Source organism: Poeciliopsis prolifica, unplaced genomic scaffold, assembly GCF_027474105.1.
Source record: "Poeciliopsis prolifica strain line A6 unplaced genomic scaffold, Auburn_PproV2 SCAFFOLD036, whole genome shotgun sequence".
NCBI lineage: Eukaryota > Metazoa > Chordata > Actinopteri > Cyprinodontiformes > Poeciliidae > Poeciliopsis > Poeciliopsis prolifica.
This window is the reverse complement of record NW_026562411.1, coordinates 868535-888897: the sequence shown is the minus strand read 5'-3', so window position 1 is coordinate 888897 and position 20363 is coordinate 868535. Positions and strand designations below refer to the sequence as shown.

Genomic DNA, 20363 nt, shown 5'->3' with positions numbered 1-20363 from the left:
ATTTTAATAAATTAGACATCACACAATGAGTCACAGATTAATACTGGGACTAAACCAACATGATGTGTGACAGAAGGTGAGAGTTGACCTGAGGAGTTGGTTTCATATCAGTCATAATGAATTATAATGTTGATAAGTTTTGACAGTCAGAACAAACTAAATGTTAGAGCTTAACAGGAAACACGCGCCATGTGTAATTGATGCCATTATAACTTTGAGGGTGTCATCATTTATTCCTCAACAGAGATGGTATCTTTAAAATGCTTTGAAAGGAAAACAGTAAATTTTGCTGATTTATTTACTTGCTTTTGAAAGCCGCTTAATAATTTACACTGAGATCTGGTGCCCCCTAGCGGAGAAAGGGGTTGATCGCAGGTCTGACAGACAGTAAGGACTTTCATCTGGTCTGCTGTCCGTTCAGAGACTCATTAAACTATTTCAAGCATCTGTATGGGACAGTTCATACAGAGTGAAACAATACGGCAATAACATGTGGATAGTTGTAGTAAAAATAACAAAATGAGCTGTTTGAGATAAACAGCTAAGAATAACGCTCAGCCTTTTATTAAGAAATCTCGATGAGTCACATGGTGAATGAAAGGAAGTCCGAGTCTTCTTCCCCCAACAGACGCTGATTATTTTGCTTCTTTTCATCCCATGATGCCAGAACATGACCGTCCCAACATAGCCGAGTCGATTACGTTCAAAACATTTAATCTGCAGTGCCGTTTGCGCTCGCCAGGTGGCAGTAGGGTCCAACCAAAAGCTTTACGGAGAGACACCGGGCGGATATGACGTCAGCCGGTATGAAAACATGGTTGAACAGGCTGAGATCCGCGTGGTTCACCAAGGTGGCAGTAATATAACCTTTAGGGAGCCGGTTTTAAGCTCCGACTCCAGGTTAGTGACTTATTTTAGTGCGGTTTATAAAGATAATGTCAGATATTTAGTTGGTGTTAACGGGACAGCGGATGTCTGAGCGTTAGCAGCTAATGCTACATGCTGCGCTTCTGTTTCTGTGGTGCTATTAACTCAAAAACTTACTGAACGCAACTTTACAGTAAAATCATGTAAATAAAACCTGCCAGAATGACGCGCTACTCTAAAATCACGACTATAAAATCTGCATTTGTACGAAACTTTGCCCATAAAAGCTGCCTGAATTCCGAGTTTCCACAATTATGACTATAAAACCTGGCATTAAAGCCGAACGGCGATGTTTTATGTCCGCAGGTTTCTTCTCTGCGCTTCGGGACACAATGTGAAGGTGTTCAGTACAGTCACCGAGGAGTGTGTCCAGGAGCTGCGGGGCCACACGGACCTGGTGACCGGTGTGCTGCTCAGACCTTCCAACCATCTGCAGGTAAACAGCCACAATTCACTGTGTTGTCGTGTCAGCCAGATAACCTGACTTCACCGCAATCAGCCCCTCAGGAATCCAGCTGAGGAATGAAAACATTCAGGAAGAAAAGTAAAATGTAGTTTTTTTTTCAGTGCACAGGTAAAAATCAAATCAGTTTCCATACCATGAACCAGAGCAAGAAAACCACAAATCTCTGATTATTATGAGTAAAATATATTCTGAGCATAAAATAATATTTGATTTACATTCTTGTTTTTAACCTTTGACCTGTGATTGTGTCTGATGATGTGAAACATTGAAATCCAGATGCATCTCAATACATTAGAATCTCATTAAAAATGAATTAATTTCAGTAATTTAGTTCAAGAACAAGCTTACCTTCGTGAACTGAATGAATGTTTGATGCTTTATTAGACATGAATTCTGTGGTTAAACCTGCAGGCCTACTCCTGCTCAGCAGATGGCACTGTGAGGCTCTGGGACTTCACCGATGGGATCCTCATTAAGGTAAAAACTTCTCCATCATCTGAATCAATCAGCTTGAACAAACCTTCAGGTTTTAACTTCCTTTCTAAGCTGGTTCCACCTGAACCAGGCTGTTTCTAACAGAGCCGACTCCAGGCTAGTGACTTATTTTAGTGCGGTTTATAAAGCTAATTTCAGATATTTAGTTGGTGTTAACGGGACAGCGGATGTCTGAGCGTTAGCAGCTAATGCTACATGCTGCGCTTCTGCGATGCTATTTACTCAAAAACTTACTGAACGCAACTTTACAGTGAAATCAGTGAAGCTTCTCTTCCTGTTTCCTGTTTCAGACGTACGTCATCGGGTATCCCATCTGCTCCATCTATGCCTCGGCCAGCCATGATGGCGTCGTCTTCATCGCCACGCCAACAAAAGGATACAAAACTCTGGGTAAGTTTGAGTTCCTTCCAGCCCAACGAGACGTTTTGGTCTAAAACTCTCTCTGTCGCACTTCCATCTGAATATTTGTCTGCATCTTTTTTTTTTTATTGCATTAAAAGTTAAAACCTTGGAAAGATATTCTAGTTTTTAATCTGTTAATCAGGTTCTTCAGCACAGATTATGAAATGTGGACTGTGGATGCTAAACATTAGCGTTAGCTGCTGCATGTTAGCATTGAGGTGCTATTTTAGGCTAGTTTAGCTTCGTTTCTTGGCTAACTCTTTTTAGCACATCTTGAACACAGCGATGGCCTTTTTCAGCGTCCAATCAGATTGAACAGAAATGAACCGATAAAAGCAGCGTCATTGTTTCTGTTAGCGGATGTAGCTGTGCATCAGATTTATGGATGTACTGGGAACAAGTGAACATAAAGGTTCTGACTGCAATCTGTTAAAATTTATGAAATTAATTAATCAAAATGGACACGTAAGACACTTCAAACATCTGTTTAAAAATATGAAACTTTGATATATTCTGAACGTAGCGCCATCTGGTGGACGAGCATGAAACTTAATGAAATGTTGACATTAGTTTATATTCACACAGACTTGGATGGATCAGAAACGGAGATTTTAACTGAATCTTCATTCATTTTTATGTATTTAAAACAGAATTATTCAATAAATATGATCTAAATTTGTAAATAAAATCTCATCTCTGTCTGGTTGCAGATTCTCAGCAGCTCCTCGCCGTTCATCTCCCTCAGACCGCCGGCCAGCTGGTGGAGACCTCTGAGCTCTCCGCTGTGCTCTCCGATGTCGCTGCCAACCCGGCCACCGTCGCCTTCGGCAGAGCGGTGCGCCTCTCTCTCTGTTCCTCTCTCGCCCCGGCTCTGTTCTGCTCTCTGATTGGCTGCCGTCTCCCCACAGGGAGAGTACGTGGCCTCGACTAATGGCGTTCAGCTGCAGATCTTCTTCTTCAAGAAGCAGAAGTCCTTCAGGTCAGTTCAGCTCTCTAATTAATTGTTTGATAAATTTTATTTTTGAAAAAGCCGGGCAGCCAAGTTAATATAAATAGCATTTTATTAAGAATATAAAGCAAAATTTGGGTCATGAGAATAAACTTTTCTCAATATATGATAATGAGAAATCATAATTTTTTTCACAATAAATAAGAATAAATGATAACAATAGCTGATAATTATTTATAAGTTATTGTTTTTTTTTCTGCTGTGCATCCAGATTCTCTCTGAAGGAAAACAGCCGCAGCGGCTGCAGCAACACCTTCACCTGCGTCGCCTGCCACCCGACGGACGACTGTGTCGCCACGGGACACGAAGACGGAAAGATCCGGCTCTGGTGAGTCCCGCTGGTCTGGGTTGAACTTCCCGGTCCTGGTGATCTCTGACCTCTATGACCTTTCAGGAGAAACTTCGACCAGAAGAGGGAGTACACCTACCGCACCCTGCATTGGCACCACGGCGCCGTGCGCGCGCTTCGCTTCACTCCCGAAGGTAACGCAACCCCCGTGACGCGTCCGTCCGCGACGCGTCCCGCCGCAGCGCATCCCGCCGCCGCAGCGGGTCCCCCCGCAACGAGTGCCGCCGCAGCGCGTCCCGCCGCCTCAGCGCGTCCCGCCGCAGCGCGTCCCCCCGCAGCGCGTCCCGCTGATGTTTTCTGACCCTTTGTGTTGCCGTTGCTCCTCCAGGCTCCAACCTGCTGAGCGGCGGCGTGGAGTCGGTTCTGGTCCAGTGGCGGTACCAGCAGGAGAGCCAGCGGGACTTCCTGCCACGGCTCGGCGCTGCCATCACACACATCGCCGTGTCACCAGACGGGGCGCTGTTCTGCACCTCCCACAGCGACAACAGTAATGAACAGAAAACGCTCTCAGGGAAAAGAAAGTACACCCTCCTTTGGTGCACTTAAAGCTGCACCAACTTTGATAAAATATTTCTTCCATATTTGTTCAAACTGTCACCATGTTGACATATTTTGTTATGACGCAGATAATCAGTGAAGTTATTGATTTCCTCCCTGAGCTCGCAGCGCTGACAGCCAATCAGAGGCAGGGGGCGGGACCCAACGCTGTCAATCATCCTCCATTTGTTAATGCTAAGGCTCGTTAGCATAGCCACTGATGACAGGGTATAAACGGTTTTCCTGTAACGGTGAGTAGTTTCTCCACTATCAACACATTTAGCAGAGAGTACATGAGGTGATTGACAGCACTAAGCCCCGCCTCCTGGCTCTGATTGGTTGTTTATAGTTATTTGGGAGCAGAAGGACTTTTCCACAGATTATCTGTCTCACAACTTGGTGACGGTCTGGACGGATCGGTTCTGGTCAGGTTGGATCGATTCTAGTTGGGTCGGTTCTGGCCGGGTTGGACATCCTGCTGTCTGGATTTGTGTCTCAGAAGTTTTATTCTCCTTTCAGAAACCCAGGAAGTGAAGCGGGGTGTACTTTCTTTGTGTCCTTATTGATCAGCTGCAGCGTTTCTTTGTTGTTGATATTTTTCTGTTTCCTGTCCAGAAATCACGGTCATCCAGAGTTGTGTGAAAGTGTCGTCCATCATTCAGGGTCTGGTCAAAGGTCAGCTGATCGCATCATTTTATTCTCATTTTAAAAACTTTTTATTCGTCTTGGAGACGCTCGAGCTGATCAGTTGTAATAAAGCGTTGATGTTTTAATTCACCTCGTCTCCTGATCTGGTTGCTGTAGCAACGCTGTTGTTTCCATGCGTCTCTGCAGGCGAAGCCGTCCAGACGGACCTGATGGTCGACCCGCGCAGCAAAGCTCTGGTTCTGAACGGGAAACCGGGTCACCTGCAGTTCTACTCCCTCCAGAGAGACAGACTGCTGTTCAACGTGAGGCTGGAACCAAACGCTTAATCTGACTTTAATCTGGAGATCTGAGTTCATAATTTAGAAATATGAATGTGGATTATAATCTGTGATGTAATAATCTGGTAGATATTAATCTGTGATGTAATAATCTGGTAGATTATAATCTGGTAGGTTATAATCTGGTAGATTATAATCTGTGATGTAATAATCTGGTAGGTTATAATCTGGTAGATTATAATCTGTGATGTAATAATCTGGTAGATTATAATCTGTGATGTAATAATCTGGTAGATTATAATCTGTGATGTAATAATCTGGTAGATTATAATCTGTGATGTAATAATCTGGTAGATTATAATCTGGTAGGTTATAATCTGGTAGATTATAATCTGTGATGTAATAATCTGGTAGGTTATAATCTGGTAGATTATAATCTGATGTAATAATCTGGTAGGTTATAATCTGTGATGTAATAATCTGGTAGATTATAATCTGTGATGTAATAATCTGGTAGGTTATAATCTGTGATGTAATAATCTGGTAGATTATAATCTGTGATGTAATAATCTGGTAGGTTATAATCTGGTAGATTATAATCTGTGATGTAATAATCTGGTAGATTATAATCTGTGATGTAATAATCTGTTAGGTTATAATCTGTGATGTAATAATCCCCCAGCTGGACGTGGTGCAGCAGGAGTTCATTCACCAGGAGGGTCTGGACCAGTTCCAGGTTGTCATGGCGACGCTGGACAGCGCCGGCGCCTGGTTGGCCACGGTGGAAGAGAGGAAGCAGGAAGCGGCGGAGGCAGAGCTTAATCTGAAGCTGTGGGCGTTTGATGAGCCGAGCCAGAGGTACCAAGTTCTTCCTCGCCGAGGCGGTCCAGAACCTTCAGAACCTCTGACACCTCTCTCTCTCTCTCTCTCTGCCTCTCTCTCTCTGCCACTCTCTCTCTCTCTCTCTGTCTCTCTCTCTCTCTCTGCCTCTCTCTTTCTCTTTCACTCTCTCTGTCTCTCTCTCTCTCTGTCTCTCTCTCTCTGCCTCTCTCTTTCTCTTTCACTCTCTCTTTCTCTCTCTCTCTCTGCCTCTCTCTCTCTGCCTCTCTCTCTCTGCCTCTCTCTCTCTCTCTTTCTTTCTCTCTCTCTCTGTCTCTCTCTGTCTTTGTCTGTCTCTTTCTCTCTGTTTCTCTCTCTCTCTTTGTCTCTCTCTCCTTCTGTCTGTCTCTTTCTCTCTCTTTCTCTCTCTCTCTCCGCTCCAGCTTCGTTCTCAACACCACCGTCTCAATGCCTCACGAGGCCCGGATTACGGCCGTGACCTTTGACCCCGCGGCCCGCGCCCAGACCTCCCTGCTGGTCTCCTGCGGCCGAGACGGACTCTTCAAAGCCTGGAGGCTGGCGGCGCCGGCCCACCCGGACGGTGAGAACCCAGCTGGACCGGGTCCAGACTGACAGTGATCTGACTTTAATCTGAGGCATGCTGGTCTCCATACCGGGATTAACCTTTGACCCCATTGTCAGGACTAACTGGAGGGACGACGAAAATCTGAAACTTAATTTCTTTTATTTCCAAAATGAAAAGTGTCAAAACAATCAAATAAGACAAAACAACAAAAATAATAAAAAGCATTAATCTGTTACTTTACAGGTTATTTAGTCTGTTTATGTTGCCTTCAATCTGGAATCGTCAAACTTTAGTTGGTAACAATCCGACTGTCCTGTCTGCAGAAGGTGGGCCTTCCTGGTCATGTGACTTCGTGTCGGCCTATCACGGCCTGGCGCCGCAGCGCTGCTGTTTCTCCGCCGACGGCTCGCTGCTGGCCGTCGGCTTCCAGGAAGTGGTTACCGTCTGGAGCCCCGCCTCCTGGGAGCTGCTGCTCACGCTGTCGCAGCCGCCGGGCAACATCAGGTACACAGGAACCTTAGTACCTAAATAAGTGTTTAGCAAGATTTTATCTCTCTGTAAAAATCTCAAATTAATGACAAATTCGCTCCATTCTTCAATTGTGGACAGAAGAGCCAAACAAAATCATCCAGAGGGCTGTAAATGGCCCCCGAACCACACTGTGGGCATCCCCAATTTAAACTTCTTTTAAATCTTCTTTTTATTGTTAAATGAAAGAGATGGAAAGTTTGAAGCACCTTAAAATGGTTTATTAGTCATTCACCATTAATGGCCGATTCCTTTTGTTGCTGTGAAACATTTAACCACTAGGGCGCCAGAGGACAAAAAACAAACATTTTACTCAATAAAGGGATAAAATTTGTTTTCACTAAGGATTCTATATGAAGCCAAACCTTTTTGATGTTTTGGTTGTCAATTAATTAATCAGTTTGCTGCTTTTAAGAAATTATTTAGTAATGACCTAAAATTATGAGCCACTATCTTAAGGGATTATTTTGAACAGTAAAATATCCCTGATTTTTATACGGTTTTCATTAATCAGGATCAAAATGTTTAACATTTCTACTTACTCAGAATTTCCTGTTAAATATTTAACAAAAATAAATCATAGCTTTGCTAAAAACAGTTTTAGGTCAACCAAACCGACGGCCCATTTTACGCTTTACTGTCTGAAGAATTCAGGACTTCCTTTGGTCTCCCAGCAACCAGCACAGCCATGTGTGGTGGCAATTTGGAGGTGTGTGCATGTTTCACTGCATACAGGCTTTGATGTGCAAAAGGTTTAAGAGTTTAATAGATTAATCTCCTAACGTCTCACTGGAGGAATGTTTCTGTAGATTAGCAAACATGCTGCTACTAGCATCATGAACACCTGCTAGCATCATGAACACCTGCTAGCCTCATGGAGCACCTTCTAGCCTCATGGAACACCTGCTAGCCTCATGGAGCACCTGCTAGCTTCATGAAATACCTGCTAGCCTCACGTAGTACCTGCTAGCCTCACGTTGCACCTGCTGGCCAAATGCACCTGCTAGCCTCATGGAGCACCTGCTAGCCTCATGTAGCACCTGCTAGCCTCATGGAACACCTGTTAGCATCAGGAACAACTGCTAGCATCATGAACACCTGCTAGCATCATGAACACCTGCTAGCCTCACGTAGCACCTGCTAGCCTCATGGAACCCTTGTTAGCATCAGGAACACCTGCTAGCTTCCCGGAGCACCTGCTAGCATCATGAACACCTGCTAGCCTCACGTAGCAGCTGCTAGCCTCATGGGACACCTGTTAGCATCAGGAACACCTGCTAGCATCAGGAACACCTGCTAGCATCACGGAGCACCTGCTAGCATCATGAACACCTGCTAGCATCACGGAGCACCTGCTAGCCTCATGGAACACCTGCTAGCCTCACGTAGCACCTGCTAGCCTCATGGAACACCTGTTAGCATAAGGAACACCTGCTAGCCTCACGGAGCACCTGCTAGCATCACATAGCACCTGCTAGACACATGGAACACCTGTTAGCATCAGGAACACCTGCTAGCATCACGGAGCACCTGCTAGCCTCATGGAACACCTGCTAGCATCACGTAGCACCTGCTAGCCTCATGGAACACCTGCTAGCCTCACGTAGCACCTGCTAGCCTCATGGAACACCTGTTAGCATAAGGAACACCTGCTAGCCTCACGGAGCACCTGCTAGCATCACATAGCACCTGCTAGACTCATGGAACACCTGTTAGCATCAGGAACACCTGCTAGCATCACGGAGCACCTGCTAGCATCATGAACACCTGCTAGCCTCACATAGCACCTGCTAGCCTCTTGGAACACCTGTTAGCATCAGGAACACCTGCTAGCATCATGAACACCAGCTAGCATCACGGAGCACCTGCTAGACACATGGAACACCTGTTAGCATCAGGAACACCTGCTAGCATCACGGAGCACCTGCTAGCATCATGAACACCTGCTAGCATCACGGAGCACCTGCTAGCCTCATGGAACACCTGCTAGCCTCACGTAGCACCTGCTAGCCTCATGGAACACCTGTTAGCATAAGGAACACCTGCTAGCCTCACGGAGCACCTGCTAGCATCACATAGCACCTGCTAGACTCATGGAACACCTGTTAGCATCAGGAACACCTGCTAGCATCACGGAGCACCTGCTAGCATCATGAACACCTGCTAGCCTCACATAGCACCTGCTAGCCTCTTGGAACACCTGTTAGCATCAGGAACACCTGCTAGCATCATGAACACCAGCTAGCATCACGGAGCACCTGCTAGCCTCACGTAGCACCTGCTAGCCTCATGGAACACCTGTTAGCATCAGGAACAACTGCTAGCATCAGGAACACCTACTAGCATCATGAACACCTGCTAGCATCACGGAGCACCTGCTAGCCTCATGGAACACCTGCTAGCCTCACGTAGCACCTGCTAGCCTCATGGAACACCTGTTAGCATCAGGAACAACTGCTAGCATCAGGAACACCTACTAGCATCATGAACACCTGCTAGCATCACGGAGCACCTGCTAGCCTCATGGAACACCTGCTAGCCTCACGAAGCACCTGCTAGCATCACGTAGCACCTGCTAGCCTCATGGAACACCTGTTAGCATCAGGAACACCTGCTAGCATCACGGAGCACCTGCTAGCATCACATAGCACCTGCTAGCCTCATGGAACACCTGCTAGCCTCACGTAGCACCTGCTAGCCTCACGTAGGACCTGCTAGCCTCATGGAACACCTGCTAGCCTCACGTAGCACCTGCTAGCCTCATGGAACACCTGTTAGCATAAGGAACACCTGCTAGCCTCACGGAGCACTTGCTAGCATCACATAGCACCTGCTAGACTCATGGAACACCTGTTAGCATCACGGAGCACCTGCTAGCATCATGAACACCTGCTAGCATCACGGAGCACCTGCTAGCCTCATGGAACACCTGCTAGCCTCACGTAGCACCTGCTAGCCTCATGGAACACCTGTTAGCATAAGGAACACCTGCTAGCCTCACGGAGCACTTGCTAGCATCACATAGCACCTGCTAGACTCATGGAACACCTGTTAGCATCACGGAGCACCTGCTAGCCTCATGGAACACCTGCTAGCCTCACGTAGCACCTGCTAGCCTCATGGAACATCTGTTAGCATCAGGAACAACTGCTAGCATCAGGAACACCTACTAGCATCATGAACACCTGCTAGCATCACGGAGCACCTGCTAGCCTCATGGAACACCTGCTAGCCTCACAAAGCACCTGCTAGCATCACGTAGCACCTGCTAGCCTCATGGAACACTTGTTAGCATCAGGAACACCTGCTAGCATCACGGAGCACCTGCTAGCATCACATAGCACCTGCTAGCCTCATGGAACACCTGTTAGCATCACGGAGCACCTGCTAGCATCACATAGGACCTGCTAGCATCACGGAGCATCTGCTAGCATCATGTACACCTGCTAGCATCACGGAGCACCTGCTAGCCTCATGGAACCCCTGCTAGCCTCACGTAGCACCTGCTAGCCTCATGGAACACCTGTTAGCATAAGGAACACCTGCTAGCCTCACGGAGCACCTGCTAGCATCACATAGCACCTGCTAGACTCATGGAACACCTGTTAGCATCACGGAGCACCTGCTAGCCTCATGGAACACCTGCTAGCCTCACGTAGCACCTGCTAGCCTCATGGAAGACCTGTTAGCATCAGGAACAACTGCTAGCATCAGGAACACCTACTAGCATCATGAACACCTGCTAGCATCACGGAGCACCTGCTAGCCTCATGGAACACCTGCTAGCCTCACGAAGCACCTGCTAGCGTCACGTAGCACCTGCTAGCCTCATGGAACACCTGTTAGCATCAGGAACACCTGCTAGCATCACGGAGCACCTGCTAGCATCACATAGCACCTGCTAGCCTCATGGAACACCTGCTAGCCTCACGTAGCACCTGCTAGCCTCACGTAGGACCTGCTAGCCTCATGGAACACCTGTTAGCATCAGGAACACCTGCTAGCCTCACGGAGCACCTGCTAGCATCATGGAACACCTGTTAGCATCACGGAGCACCTGCTAGCATCACATAGGACCTGCTAGCATCACGGAGCATCTGCTAGCATCATGTACACCTGCTAGCATCACGGAGCACCTGCTCCGTGATGCTGCTAGCCTCATGGAACACCTGTTAGCATCAGGAACACCTGCTAGCCTCACGGAGCACCTGCTAGCATCATGGAACACCTGTTAGCATCAGGAACACCTGCTAGCCTCATGGAGCACCTGCTAGCATCACGTAGCACCTGCTAGCCTCATGGAACACCTGTTAGCATCAGGAACACCTGCTAGCCTCACGGAGCACCTGCTCGATAGCTGTGATCAGGACAGAACTGCAGCGGTGCTGCTGCTGTATCTTCCTCTGGATCGGACCTATAATAATAATAATTAACAGAAATCTTCCCCACGTCTGATCTGAATTTAATTGGCTTTATTAATTTCTGTCGGGCCGTCTGCACTGGATCAGAACATGTTGGTCATGAACTTCAAACTCTTTCAGAACTGAAATCTATAAATCTTCATTATGAAAATCACCTGCAGTCTCTAAACAGGGAGGTTTTCTTTTATTTCTGGATGTTTTTCAGGCCTTCCTCATTGTGAGCTGACCCAGCAGGAACTAGCTGCAGTTTCTGCTGTAATGTTGGCAGCTGTTCCTGGGCTTTCATGGCGCTCCGGGTCACAGAGGACACCAGAACCGTGCCGCCCGGTTCTGCTCGGCTCATTATGTAACAATCCACCTTCAGCCACAGACTAAACCGAGCGACTCCTTTTCTTCAGGGAGCAGTGAGCTGCAGCGCTCAGAGGAAAATGTTTGGGTTTGTAAGAACCAGGCGGGTCGGCTCAAACTCTCTGAGCTCCTCAGAGTTAAAATGAGACGTTTGAAGCAGGAAGAAGCTCATTTCCAGCTGTTGTTACAGCTGTGAGGTGCTTCTCTTACATAACGTCTGCCTATAGAGGTCAGCCCTCTGGAAACCAGACGCTGATCTAGTCGACGTCTGCCGGACCAGAGGAAACCGTGGAAACTGAGGCGCTCGCCTCAGGTCTGAGGGTTTCCATAAAAAACCTCAGAATGAGATCAGAACCGGCCCATTATAAACAGTAACTGTTGGTGGTCTCATGGCTTGACGGATATTTGAATCATTTCGTGTTTAAGTCCTCCAGTTGTGGTCTAGTTAAAGCTGAGCTGGGTGTTTTGGTCTGAACCTGGTTATTGTAGCTCCTCCCTTTCCTCTTTGACCTCTGACCTGAGCTGTGTTTGACAACTGTTTTGATGCCGTCTCTTTAAATGCAAATGAGGTACGTGAGGCCCCGCCCCTCCACAGGTGGTGAAGAACAGTTCATCCAGACGAACATGTTGGAGAAACATGAATGAACACAAGGCTTCGACTTAGCAAACCTCACTGAATGTGTTTAGATCGCAGGTTCCCAACAAACTGTTGATGTACCAATGATATTCAAAACACGCTAGCCTATAACGCTAGCATTAGCACAATGCTACTGCTAGCAAACGCAGCCAGAACGTCCACAGTGTCGTGACTCGAGTGGGTTAATGTTAGAATAATTATGTTTTGTTATCATTCTTACATTGGTAGTTATAATAGATTTACCTGCTAGGTAAATCATCCCTGAGAAAAGCTGAGAAAAGCTCTCATACTTGTTAGACCTTGAAGCTGCAGCCACTTGTATCTTCGGGATACTCCTATCTGCCTCCCTCCACATTCCTTTTCTACTTTGTAATAAAAGAGAAGCCCTAACAAAGGGTCTTCAGAGCGCTCAGTGAACAGCTTGAAGCAGCGGTTTGCTGGGTTCTCTCCTTTTGCAAAAGCTTTTATAAAATTCACTTACGTTGTCTGTTTGTTCTTTTATTTAAATTCATAAATACCTATCAGTTAATATAACAAATCACCAAACATTTTGACTTGTAGCTTTGATGTCCTTGAACTTGGATTAAAAAACAGCTGGAAGGTCATGACCTTGATAGTAGTTCTATTAAGGTCATGCTGATACTGACCTTGCAGTATCTGCTGCAGATACTGTGATGTGACGGTTCCAAAAACTGTTACATCATAGAGAGAAAACTGAACGGTGTGAAAAACCTGCAGCAGTACCAGAGAAACTCCACAATAAGATGAGCTACAAAGGGGATTTTGTTGTTGTTGAGGAGCAGATGATGTGTGGGTAACATTTCTTCCTTCATCAGGGATCTCTGCTTCGGCCGCCTGAGCTGCTCCAAGTTTCTCCTGGGAACAACCAGCAGCAACCAGCTGTGCTGCTGGAACCTGCTCACCTGCTCCTGTAAGCCTCCACAGCGCCACCATGTGCACAACCATGTGCACAACATGCTAACACATCTTCTGTCTCCACACACCTCAGGAGAAAGACAAGAAGCAAACGCTCATTTAATCAGATTCAGCTTCAGCAGAAAACTGCAGCTGATCTTAGAGGGTTGGCTAATGCTAGTGCCAGAACGCTAGCGTTAGCCAACTGGCTACTTAGCTATCAGGCAGTCAGGTTACCAAGCTGTTTGAACTGAACCTGCTTCCTGTTTCCTGTGTGTCCTGCAGTGGAGTGGAGCACATCCATGGAGGTGAGCCTGCTGCTGGCAGACCCGCTGTCTGACAACATGGCCGCCTTCTGCCACCAGGACGGAAACACAGACCGTAGGTCCAAACCAGCGCTCGGCTTTACTTAACCAGAGCTGCAGGAGAGCTGCTGCTTCACTTTCTGCTAACTGCAGCTCAGCCTGTTGGAATCAATCAATCGCATGATGAGTTCAAATTAGATCAATCATTTCTGTCTCATTAATATTTTTTGAAGAGACATTTTGTTTCGGGAGATTTTATAATCCATTTTATTCATGGTTTCTGTTGTGTTCAGGTTTTATTTCTGTTTTATTTGTTTTTATGTTTGTGCTTTGAGTTGGATCATATTCATGTTGATTATGATCATTCTCATAGATCATATGAGAATTAAGCAGCTGCTTGGAACCCCTGCACCACCAGGGGCCCCCAAGAGCTCTGAGTTATTTTATGTATATATGTATATTTATAACACTGTAAACTAAATACAATTATACTTGGAAAAACAATTTCTAAATATATTGCTACACAAATAATGATTAATCTTTTAAGTAGGAAATATAAGATATCAAACTTGTTTACTGTAAATTTATTTTTAATCAGCTGATATTACTTCTAAAAATATGTTTAAATGTCATTCTGTATTCCAAAGTCTAACTCATGTTTTTTAGTTACTCCTGTAGTGTTAAAACAACCATAGTAAGATAATCATGCTAATGCTAGTTAGTAAGGATGAAGCAGCATCATGTTGGGGTCCCAAATAAAAATCTGCTGAGGGCCCCAGAAAGGTTTGGACCAGCCCTGATCTGGACGTTTAATTGACTGTTTTAAATCTTCTTTACAAAATGAAAGTTAATTAGTGGGTGAACTTGCATTATTATCTTATTACCATTATATTACTTGAAAATGGTCTCTAAACAACAATATTATTGTTTGTCGTAATAATTTCTGTCCTCCAGTAAAATCTGTGATGGGCTTCATTGCAGCCCACATGTTTAGATGCAGAGAAAGAAATCAAATATTAAACCTCAGCGCTCGTTTTAGCGCCGAGGGAGGAGGCTGCAGGAGAGCCGGTTTATAGTTACACCTCTCCTCTGTTTTCAGTTTTTGTCTTCAAGCCCAGTGAGCCGCGGCCGCTGTTTTCCCAGAAGGCCGTGTGCTCGGGGCGGGTGAGCCGCGCCGTCTTCGCCCCCAGGGAGGTGGCGCTGGAGAGCTGCGAGGAGAGCAGCCGGTGGCTGAACCGCTCACAGCTCTACTTCCTGACGCCGCTCATGGTAAACACCTGGGCCAAATATCGGCCAATCAGCAGCCAGCTCACTGTGGGAGAGAGGTCCCACTCTGACGCCCGGCTGCTTCAAAGAAAACCGTTCCATCATTCTGGGAATAAAAACCTGCTGGGGCTGAGAATAAACCCCAGCAGGTTTTATCCTAAACTCCAGCAGGTTTTATCCTAAACTCCAGCAGGTTTTATCCTAAACTCCAGCAGGTTTTATCCTAAACTCCAGCAGGTTTTATCCTAAACTCCAGCAGGTTTTATCCTAAACTCCAGCAGGTTTTATCCTAAACTCCAGCAGGTTTTATTCTAAACTCCAGCAGGTTTTATCCTAAACTCCAGCAGGTTTTATCCTAAACTCCAGCAGGTTTATCCTAAACTCCAGCAGGTTTTATCCTAAACTCCAGCAGGTTTTATCCTAAACTCCAGGAGGTTTTATCCTAAACTCCAGCAGGTTTTATCCTAAACTCCAGGAGGTTTTATCCTAAACTCCAGCAGGTTTTTATCCTAAACTCCAGCAGGTTTTATCCTAAACTCCAGCAGGTTTTATCCTAAACTCCAGCAGGTTTTATCCTAAACTCCAGGAGGTTTTATCCTAAACTCCAGCAGGTTTTATCCTAAACTCCAGGTTTTATTCTAAACTCCAGCAGGTTTTATTCTAAACTCCAGCAGGTTTTATCCTAAACTCCAGCAGGTTTTATCCTAAACTCCAGCAGGTTTTATTCTAAACTCCAGCAGGTTTTATCCTAAACTCCAGCAGGTTTTATCCTAAACTCCAGCAGGTTTTATCCTAAACTCCAGGAGGTTTTATCCTAAACTCCAGCAGGTTTTATCCTAAACTCCAGCAGGTTTTATCCTAAACTCCAGCAGGTTTTATCCTAAACTCCAGCAGGTTTTATCCTAAACTCCAGGAGGTTTTATCCTAAACTCCAGCAGGTTTTATCCTAAACTCCAGGAGGTTTTATCCTAAACTCCAGCAGGTTTTATCCTAAACTCCAGCAGGTTTTATCCTAAACTCCAGCAGGTTTTATCCTAAACTCCAGCAGGTTTTATCCTAAACTCCAGGAGGTTTTATCCTAAACTCCAGCAGGTTTTATCCTAAACTCCAGGAGGTTTTATTCTAAACTCCAGCAGGTTTTATCCTAAACTCCAGCAGGTTTTATCCTAAACTCCAGCAGGTTTTATCCTAAACTCCAGCAGTTTTATCCTAAACTCCAGCAGGTTTTATCCTAAACTCCAGCAGGTTTTATCCTAAACTCCAGCAGGTTTTATCCTAAACTCCAGCAGGTTTTATCCTAAACTCCAGCAGGTTTTATCCTAAACCCCAGCAGGTTTTATCCTAAACTCCAGCAGGTTTTATCCTAAACTCCAGCAGGTTTTATCCTAAACTCCAGAAGGTTTTATGATGCTGTCTCTCCTGTGCAGGACCTGCTGACCTTCAGCACCAGAGCAGAGGAGGAACGTCTGATGGCTGCAAGCAAACAGGTGAGCAGATACCTCATGCTGGACATGAGGTCATGCTGGACGATACAGCATGACCTTTAGCCTCCATGTTGACTCTAGAAATGATGGCATAAACGTAGCTTTTAATGGAAACTTTGACTCAATTAGCTTTACTCAAAGAATTCCCAGTCCTATCCACTCTTTACATCACACTTTATGCATTTTGATAACATGCTGCATCCTGTCCAGTTATTTATTTGTAATTATCTGACCACCAGGAGGCGCTCACAGGGCGTTGATCCTTAATGTAAAAGCAGTAACTTCCACCCCGTTGCTCCTAGTTTACGTTCAGCATTCTGAACTAATCCATCTGAAAAGACACAACGTTTGCTCTTCCACAAACTCTCCTTCATTTCTTGATACTTTGACCCACCTAACGTTTTCCAACATGGCGGCTGACATGCAAGGATGTTCCGTTTGGTAGAATTATCTCCATAATTCAAATTTGTGCAACTTTAGGGTAGACGGAAAAACAAAAAATGCTGCATTCACAGGAATGAAAGCAAAACAACAGCAAGTATAAAATGCTGCAAACTTGCACCACACCCATTAGTCCTCCAGACCAGTAGAGGGAGTCTGGAGTCAGTAATGACACTGGTGCAAACCTGCTGCTGCTCCATGAGGTTAGGAAAGACTTGAAGTATTGCGCAGCTTTTCTTTCTGCTGGTCGTCCTGTCTTCCCTGAGCTTCTGGTCCCAGATGATCAGCTGGTCGACTCCCCCTGGTGGCCTGGAGGACCAACGTTTCCCAGCGAGTTCTGCAGCTCCATGCTGGCAGAACAACGACGGTGTGATTCTTTTTAGATGATGCTTAAATTCTGGACATTGTTTGGATATTTCTCTTGTTAAAACTCAAAAAAACATTTTAATTGCATTTTAAGGAAAAAACAAATAGACCATTTTGTCTGCAAAGCGTCTTCATCTCCATGTTTGATGGGAGCCGTCCTGAGTAATGAGGCCGTGCCTGATGAGTGCCTGACCCGGTTCTGTTCTCACAGCGTTTGGTTCTCTCTCTTTTCTCCTCCTTTACAGCTCGTGATTGACAGCAGCGTTGCCATGACGCCCTTCCAGCTGTTGCTGGGGAAACGCCGACCCCACCACCAAGCGGCGGTCGGACCGCCCGCCGAGCTCCCGGCGCCGCCTGGAGGTTCTGCTGCACTCAGAGAGGTCTGACTTCCCTGGAGGAAGCAGGAAGTAGGAAACAGGAAGTAGGAGCAGGTTGACTGAGCAGCTCGTTGTCGTTGCAGCTCCTGCAGAGTCCGGCTCACGTCCTGCCGGCCGCCGCCGCGCTCTGCTCCGCCTTCATGGAGGCTCTGCTCGGCGTCGCCCAGGGAACCAGGTCAGACCAGAACTGGTCACAAGTTCAACATTTAGAAATGATTCAATGGTAAAAGTTGTGACTTGGATTGATGGTTTCTCACAGCATGTTGGTTCAGGAAGCGCTTCGTAGATTCAGTTACAGGAACAAACTCCAGCAGTTTGTTAATTTATCTGAAATGTGAGAATGAAGGTGATCCGGGATCTTCTGGAAGAACCGGCCCAAACAGCCAACAGAACCTTCAGCATGACTCGGCACTAAAAGCTGCTGCAGCAGAATCTGCTGTGACTCAGCAGCCTGGGTTGTTTTTCTGCTGAGTCATGCTAACATTTCCTCCGTTCCTGCAGGGAAAACAAAACCTCAGCGGGAGAAACGCCCAGCGACACCGAGGAGGAGGAGCAGGATGAAGAGTCAGACCAGGAAATGGAAACCAGAACCACACGGCCAAAGGGGGCGCCGCTGGAGACGGACGGCGCCGACCCGGTTCTGAGCAGAGCCCAGGTCAGGGAGCTGAGGCGGGTCAGGAAACTGGACCACAGCTGGTTCTCCAGCCTGCTGGACTCCTGAGCACCAGAACCAGAACCTGGGAGAGGTTCTGGGTTTCCTTCCAGGAAGGAGAAGCGACAGGAAGCTGGTTCTTACCCAATTCATCCCGTTGGCTCCATCGGCCCGGTTCCGTCTGGTTCTGATGTTTATTTTATGACTCCTGACATGATGAACCTCACTGACGGTTTGTGCTGATCAGGCAGAACATTATGACCAGCGTCAGTCTGAGCCTAATCTGAGTCCAGATACTTTAGTAGAAACGATTTTAATGGGTTTAATATTCTGCAGACTGTCCCTTTAAGAGCCTTCGCTCGCACTGCGCTGCCTGTGGTCATAATGTTCTGCCTCGTTCCTGTTGCTTAGCTTTTACCAAACTTCAGTTGCAGAAAACTGAATTAGTTTTTTCCTTAATTTTCTTACAGAAACAAGATTTTAATTGATTTGTTTCCTGAGACCAGAAAAGTTTTTTATTTATTCCAGTAAAATAAAAACTGAGTTTTCCTAAAATCTGCTGACTCATCATCTGGCTTTCCCCACTTCCTGTTAAATAATGTTGTGATGAAGACTCCATTGTCTTCCTCATCAGAAATCAGGTTATCAACGATTTAGTGAGCTAAATATTTAATTTTCTGTTAAAATTCTTATTTTTTAGCCTGAATTTAAATATTCAGCCTATTAATTATTGAGTTGGTTACATATTTAGTTGACGATATAATAAGCAAGTTGGATAAATATTTAGTTTCTAATATTTTGCATATTTAGCCTTATAACTTTGATTTACTAAATATTGAATTAACATTTATTTTTGTTTCCTAACATGCAAATGTAAACAGTAAATTACCAAAAATAGCTTTTTTGGTTTGTCAGTTTAGTTTCCAAAAATAAATATTCAGTCTGGATGGTTGGATGACGGATGGATGATGGACGGATGGATGGATGGATGGATGGATGGATGGATGGATGGATGGATGACGGATGGATCGATGGATGATGGTTGGATGGATGATGGATGGATGATGGTTGGATGACGGATGGATGATGGATGGATGGTTGGATGACGGATGGATCGATGGATGATGGTTGGATGGATGATGGACGGATGACGAATGGATGACGGATGAATGGTTGGATGATGGTTGGATGACGGATGGATGATGGTTGGATGATGGTTGGATGACGGATGGATGATGGTTGGATGATGGTTGGATGACGGATGGATGATGGTTGGATGATGGTTGGATGACGGATGGATGATGGATGGATGATGGTTAGATGATGGTTGGATGATGGATGGATGATGGTTGGATGACGGATGGATGATGGATGGATGATGGTTGGATGATGGTTGGATGACGGATGAATGGTTGGATGATGGTTGGATGATGGTTGGATGACGGATGGATGATGGTTGGATGATGGTTGGATGACGGATGGATGATGGATGGATGATGGTTAGATGATGGTTGGATGATGGATGGATGATGGTTGGATGACGGATGGATGATGGATGGATGATGGTTAGATGATGGTTGGATGATGGATGGATGGTTGGATGATGGTTGGTTGATGGTTGGATGATGGTTGGATGACGGATGGATGATGGTTGGATGATGGATGGATGATGGTTGGATGATGGTTGGATGACGGATGGATGATGGATGGATGATGGTTGGATGGTTGGATGATGGTTGATGGTTGGATGATGGATGGATGATGGTTGGATGATGGTTGGATGGTTGGATGACGGATGGATGATGGTTGGATGATGGTTGGATGATGGTTGGTTGATGGTTGGATGATGGTTGGATGACGGATGGATGATGGTTGGATGATGGTTGGATGACGGATGGATGGTTGGATGATGGTTGGTTGATGGTTGGATGATGGTTGGATGACGGATGGATGATGGTTGGATGATGGATGGATGGATGATTGATGGATGGATGTTGGATGGATGGTTGGATGATGGATGGATGGTTGGATGATGGATGGATGGTTGGATGATTGATGGATTGATGGATGATGGTTGGATGGATGATGGATCGATGGATGATGGTTG

General features: G+C 45.8%; 1 protein-coding gene across 1 annotated transcript; it reads left to right on the top strand.

The window, feature by feature from the left end:
* The first annotated feature begins 801 nt into the window (after positions 1–801).
* On the top strand, positions 802–18811 carry LOC129374604 (WD repeat-containing protein 75-like). The gene is made up of 21 exons (XM_055053115.1): positions 802–900; positions 1234–1363; positions 1805–1870; positions 2179–2278; positions 3001–3125; positions 3199–3269; positions 3511–3627; positions 3694–3782; positions 3977–4135; positions 4801–4860; positions 5020–5135; positions 5794–5969; positions 6374–6531; positions 6840–7020; positions 13287–13381; positions 13651–13746; positions 14770–14939; positions 16364–16423; positions 17473–17607; positions 17688–17779; positions 18106–18811. The coding sequence occupies exons 1-21, from the start codon at positions 815–817 to the stop codon at positions 18323–18325; spliced, it is 2502 nt and encodes an 833-aa protein (XP_054909090.1). The 5' UTR covers positions 802–814; the 3' UTR covers positions 18326–18811.
* Positions 18812–20363: the final 1552 nt, after the last annotated feature.

Coding starts and splice junctions, on each gene's coding strand:
- LOC129374604 (XM_055053115.1), top strand. CDS start 815: ATGGTTGAACAGGCTGAGATCCGCGTGGTTCACCAAGGTGGCAGTAAT. Junction 1,871..2,178: donor CCGATGGGATCCTCATTAAG/GTAAAAACTTCT, acceptor TTCCTGTTTCAG/ACGTACGTCATCGGGTATCC. Junction 6,532..6,839: donor GGCGCCGGCCCACCCGGACG/GTGAGAACCCAG, acceptor TCCTGTCTGCAG/AAGGTGGGCCTTCCTGGTCA.